The sequence below is a fragment of the Microtus oregoni genome, unplaced genomic scaffold (genome assembly GCF_018167655.1).
Source record: "Microtus oregoni isolate MIOR12 unplaced genomic scaffold, Mior012 000062F_ref0000492, whole genome shotgun sequence".
In the NCBI taxonomy this organism is placed as follows: domain Eukaryota; kingdom Metazoa; phylum Chordata; class Mammalia; order Rodentia; family Cricetidae; genus Microtus; species Microtus oregoni.
The window spans coordinates 5,527,720-5,533,802 of record NW_024543872.1 but is presented as its reverse complement, the minus strand read 5'-3'; the positions used below and the strand labels follow the sequence as shown (position 1 = coordinate 5,533,802).

The window sequence follows — 6,083 nt, the reverse complement described above, 5'->3', positions numbered from 1 at the left end:
GTCATCCTTGTTCAGGCCACATTTGGGTGGTAATGTTGGTGAAACATTATGGGCACAGCTTCTGATGTTAGCAGGCTACACAATCTCACAACAAACTTTTGGGTCCTTTGGTTTTTACTATCTTTCCATTCCCTCTTCTGAAATGTCCCCAGAGCCTTAGGTGTAGGAATGTTTTGCATGTGTATCTGATGGGACTGGTCTTCACATCTCTCCATTTTGATTGATTGTGGTTTTCTGTAGAGGTTGGTTGCAAAGAGAAGTTTCCTTGATGAGGGGTAGAGACTACATGTGTCTGCGGGTATAAGGACAAATTCTTATAGACTATTGTTGGGATTATTTTGTTTCTAGCAAATTAGTGGTTGTAGAATCTCCTCTAATAGCCATGACTGCCCTAGCACTGAGTTGTTGGCTAGGTTTCTAGTATCAGGCATGCTATGACTCCTGTTGAACAGATCTGAAGTACAATCAGAGAGCCATTGTTTGCCTCCAAGATATGTGCATCAGTACTCCTGAACCTGTAAGGTTAGAGTTCCATGCTGGTGGTTGATGTGGGTCATAGGTGTCATTGGTAGGTGGGACTGTTGCTTGCCTCCTTTGGAAGTTTGCATGCACCTTCTGGGTTTGAAAGTTTTCCTTAAAAAATCAACTATTATTTTGATGGGTTTTCTTTATTTGTGGATTGCAGTTTTTCTCTTGAAACTTGCACTACACCTTTACTCTCCTGTCTACTTTGTGTTTTAACTATGAGATGCCACTTATTTTTTCTCTGTTTTGTCTTTACTGTGTTCTGTGTGCTTCTTGTAATTGTATGGGTGAGTCTTTTCTTAGTTTGGGACAGTTCTCTCTATGATCTCCTTGAAGGTCCTGTATTTGCCATTGACTTGGGATTCTTCTCCCTCACCTTCACATAGAATTTGAAGGTTTTATTGCTTCATGGTGTCCCACATAAACAATACTATCTAGGCATGTACAGCTCCACAACTCACTATCTGCTGATTACATCACCTCAAGTCTGTGCCTCTGTAAGAAAGATTACTTTTCTTAAAGAGTGTTTGGAGGTGGTGACATTTTCTTAATTTTAGCAAAGTGTTGTTAATTTCTAGGTGAGGTCCCAAAGCAACTGTCAAGTAGGAATGGAGGCTATCAGGAATATTTTGGAAGCAGAAAGGATACCTTGGAGAATCAAAATTTTTTTTCTACTTTTATAAATAGTATATTATTATTTTTACTTGTGTTTTGTTCTCAAGGACTGGGATCAGCTAATGCACACAGACATGTAGGGCCTGGGGAGAATAGCTCACACACAGGAATCCCAGAGCTCAGCTGTTCCTACTGCATGTTTTCCTAGAATTAGGGAAGTTCACTTTCCCATCTGATGGTTGCACTTTCTGACAACCTCAAGGACAGGATTGCCCTTTACAGATGACATGATAATCATGGGTCTAGAGGGAGATGAGCTGATGACTTTCTTCTTTATAACTACTTCATAGAGCCTCATTCTACATGGATGCTTATCGAAGGCCCGGCCAGGTGAGGGGTTTGTTTTTTTTTATTCATTAATAGTGAGAGGTATAAGTAGGTAGTGAATGAATTAAGATTTTCTGTAATAAAATACTAGAGAATTCTCTGCTTAAAATTTTACTTTTGACCCTTATTGTATCAATAGCAAACACAACAGATTCTTATAGACATAAAATATTAGTGTAATGATTTGTAAAAGAACATGGGTTCCACTTACTATGATCTCTGATTGTAAAGTATGTGACAGTAGAAGGTGGGGCTGCAGGAAAGAGGACAGGGTTTAGCAGAAGTTCAGAAAGCAAGAACAGGAAAGGCTAGTAGGGTGAAGATACTCAATAAATATTATATATTGAAAATAAATGTCATGAAAGTCATCCTCTTTTGCAATGATTGTACACTAGTACATATGTAAAAAGTAGCCTCAAATGGAATATTTTAGCAAGTGTATCTGACTATAGATTCTCCTGAGTATGTGCTTTAATAATTTTAAGAACATGGTTCCATATGGATTATGTGTTAATTGACAGCGTGTTTGTTTTCCATCCCTGTCATAAAACTCCCAAAATGACTTCGAGGGTGAAAAACATAGGACACACATTTATTTGTTTGCAGAAGTACATTTATAATATTAAGTTACATTTAAATTATAAGATACATTTAAATTCCATTTTGTATTTTCTCATTTTACTACTTTTCTCAAGTCAACTGATTATGCATTCATATATAATTTAAAAATACACAACAAATATGAACTAAGTCAGTGTTTATATGTTCTCTTCAATTTGCATATACTTTCTTAAGAAAGTTTCAACTTACGGCCTAGTGAAACATAAGACATTCTTAATATCATATAAGTTTCCAGACAGAAACCTGCAGATGACTTAGTCTTTGGATCTAGTCAATTTAACAGCCATTGCTTCTCTACTATTATAAATGTTTTTGGGTATACTTTGTATTTTAATATTTACACTAAATATTACAACTTAAACTAATGTAAAAGCCTCCAACAGTGAAATTTCTTTTCAAATAAAACAAATGATTTTTTTCTCAGTTCATATATATGTTAGCAACTCATTTTGTATCTATGGTAGCCATGGTCATTTTTGTCCAAGTCTCAACTACAGTGAGCTCCAGAGAAAAATGCCACTCGATAAATCAGAAGGTGTGTCATTTTTGTATGTAATAAACACTTACAAAGCAATGAATATGAAGTAGAGAGGTTAAAGTGCATACCTTTGGGATAAGAAATGAGCATCTTAGATTACTTTTTAACCTTATATTATTATGGATATTATATATTAATAATTATGGATGTATAATTAATAACAAATTATTACATGCATATAGTTTGTCCATTTGCAATTTTAAAAATCATTTGGGCTACAGTTCTTAGAATTTGGAGACCAAGCCTTGAATTAGTATTACTGTGGAGCTTTTATATATTTATTTATTTAAGATTTATTTTATTTTGCATATACATATGTTTTGCCTACATGTATTTATGTGCACCACTTTCTTGCCTGGACAGGAGGGCAATGGATTCCCTTGAACTAGAGTTACAGATGGCCATGAACAACCATGAATTTGTTGGGAATCATACCCAGGTATTTTCAAGAGCAAGATATACTCATTAACACTGAATGAACAGTATCTCCACCTTGATCCTGGAGCTTTAAAAAATATCCCAGAACATCACTACTGTGGATGTATGTTGGTGAGGGAATCAGACTCGGGCCATTAAGGTGGTTGTATTCCTTTACTAGATCAAGCAATTTAAGAGCCGAACTCACACAAACATAAAGCTTGGTTTATGGTCTCATTCATAGCGTCATTTTAGAGAGCTCTCAGCCACTAACTTCTGCATAATTTCTAGACATACATGCATCTATGCATTTGTATATGTGGACTTATATTAGTGAACTTAAAATACAAAGGAACTCTTTTCTGAGTCAGTGTTTTCTATTTCTCTATCACAAAGCCAATTTTAAAGTACCGAATTAGATTAATTTGATAAAATAATGACCCTGGTCATCAGGGCAAATAACTAACATAGGCCCTCAAGGTCAGACTGTTGAGTGAAATAATAAAAACTGTCTGGGTGCTGATGACCATGTTAACCTTGATTTCCACTGCATGGGATGGAATCTCTTAAAAACAGAAATTCCAGAAAGATCACTATATGGTCGTTTTCTACAAGTTCATGCTTGTCACACTGTGTTGAAAATAGTGTTTGTCTTAGTGTCACATGTTCTCTCTCATTGAGGGCTCCTAGCTTCACATCTTTGGTTGTGAATGCAGAAGAGAGGAAAGTAAAACAGTCATTGCCAGGATAGGGGTGGTGGGGAGCAATAGAGGAGACTAGCAGGGTACCAATGGTCGCATCAGGGAAGTGGGGAAAGTGAAGCTCAGTAAGTGGAAGGGAAATACAGAAGGAAGAGGGAGGTAGGTGAGATAGCAGTGCAGGTGACTGGAAAAGTCATAAGTAATCATACTTTTAACTATTTACATCTTCCTTCAAAACAGAAAAGAAAAATAACATTTGTTTTCATAGCTGGGAGTTAGTTCTTTAAACCTAAAATGCAGTCTCATAAAAGTGATGGAGTAGGAACTAAACCTAGAGACATTTGGGACCATTTACAATCATAATTAATGGTTTTTCAATTAATAGGGTGTGAAAAGTGCAATAATGACCTCGATTTGTATTGTTGTTGTCTTTAATACCAGATCCCAAGGAAGTAAGATTCCATGAAAAAGGATAAATTGAGATAGCCATTTTTACTGATTAAAATAGTGGGGTTATCATGAAATATCACTGTGATTCTATTACGATTATGGGTCAAAACATGGATAGTTGCAAAATATAGCATATTAAAATAATGTAACATGAGACTGACTCACCTCACAGTTTTGGGTTTCTTTTGTGAATACTTTCCATGTCAATGAAAGTTTTACTCGGTTGTAAACATGTGATTCATATTCTGTGTTCATCACTACTGTTTTAGTTGTTAACTCTAAAATGAGGCAATGTAAATCAATAGGATTGGATGTCTAAGGCATGACCCCTAGGTGAGTATCAGGCCCACAAAGTGTGCATTCTGTATAGTATATGACTGTAAATGCCTTTATCATCTCTGTTATGATATATACACAGGTAGATACATGGAGAAGTATATAGAAATATGGGCTATGATATCTATTCCGGAACATCAAAAGTTAAAGACACGGGTTAATCAAGTATAAGTAGGTAAAATAAAATGATGATATAGAAACACTGACCAGTGAATCACAAGTCTGATGTATACTCTATTATTTTTCCAGGTATATAAAATGCGCTATTATTTTTTAGATGTATGAAATATGTTTCTACTACAAGCTTAAGATGAGTACACTTTCCACGTATGTCCTCATTAAAGAATGTCCTTAATTTCCAAGCTGGACTTGGAGTTCTGGCCAATATGTTTCTCCTTGTTTCCTATACTTTTATAATCCTAAGCCACAGACCTAAGCCCACGGACATGATCTCCTGTCAATTGGCCTTCATCCACATAGTGCTGCTCCTCACTGGAGGGGATATTTGGCTTAAAGAGATAGTTGAGTCGTTGAACGTTGATAATGATTTCAAGTGTAAGACAACTTTTTACATAAACAGAGTGATGAGAGGCCTCTCCATCTGCATCACCTGCCTCCTGAGTGTGTTCCAGGCGGTCACTATCAGTCCCAGTACCTCTTTGTTGGCAAAATTTAAATATAAACTAAAAAAATACATGACCTATGCTTTCTTATTTATCTGGTCTTTCAACTTGTTATTCAGTAGCCACCATATCTTCTATATTGGTGCTTTTACCAATGTGAGTGTAACCAACCAGATGAAGATCACTAAATCCTGCTCCCTCTTCCCCATGAACTACATCATCAAGGGATTCATTTTAACAGTGGTAACCTCCAGGGATGTATTTCTCATAGGAGTTATGCTGACCATGAGTGCATATACGGTGATTATCTTGTTCAGACATCAGAGGCAATGCCAACACCTTCACAGCCTCAGCTACCCGAGAGCATCTCCTGAGAAAAGGGCCACCCAGACCATCTTGCTGCTGGTGGTTTCCTTCGTTATCATGTACTGGGTGGACTTTATCATCTCATCCACTGCAGTCCTGTTATGGATGTATGACCTAGTCATCCCGAGTGTCCAGAAGTTTGTGATGAATGCCTATCCCACAATTACTCCTCTGATACAAATCAGTTCTGATAACAGAATAACTAATATGCTCAAAAACACTCAGTCTGTGTACCACCATATTTTTAGAAAAGGATAATTTATTTTTTAACAAAATAACTTATTTATTTTTTTTATATTTATGAGTATTTTGTCAGCATATATGTATGTGTGAATTCCTGATATCCACAGAGAAAAGGTCATTCCCCCACCCCCTGAGCTGGACATACAAATGGTTTTAAGGTATCATATTGGTGCAGTTGCAATTATATTTTTTCAAAATACATATTCTTAAACTGTTTAATAGTTCAAGTAGCAAATCAAGATTCTTCATACATTTAAATAA

At 36.1% G+C, this 6,083-nt stretch overlaps 1 protein-coding gene across 1 annotated transcript; it reads left to right on the top strand.

Annotated features, from left to right (window-relative positions):
• Positions 1-4,901: 4,901 nt before the first annotated feature.
• On the top strand, positions 4,902-5,837 carry LOC121439660 (vomeronasal type-1 receptor 90-like). Its single transcript, XM_041640227.1, has one exon. The coding sequence runs from the start codon at positions 4,920-4,922 to the stop codon at positions 5,835-5,837; it is 918 nt and encodes a 305-aa protein (XP_041496161.1). The 5' UTR covers positions 4,902-4,919.
• Positions 5,838-6,083: the final 246 nt, after the last annotated feature.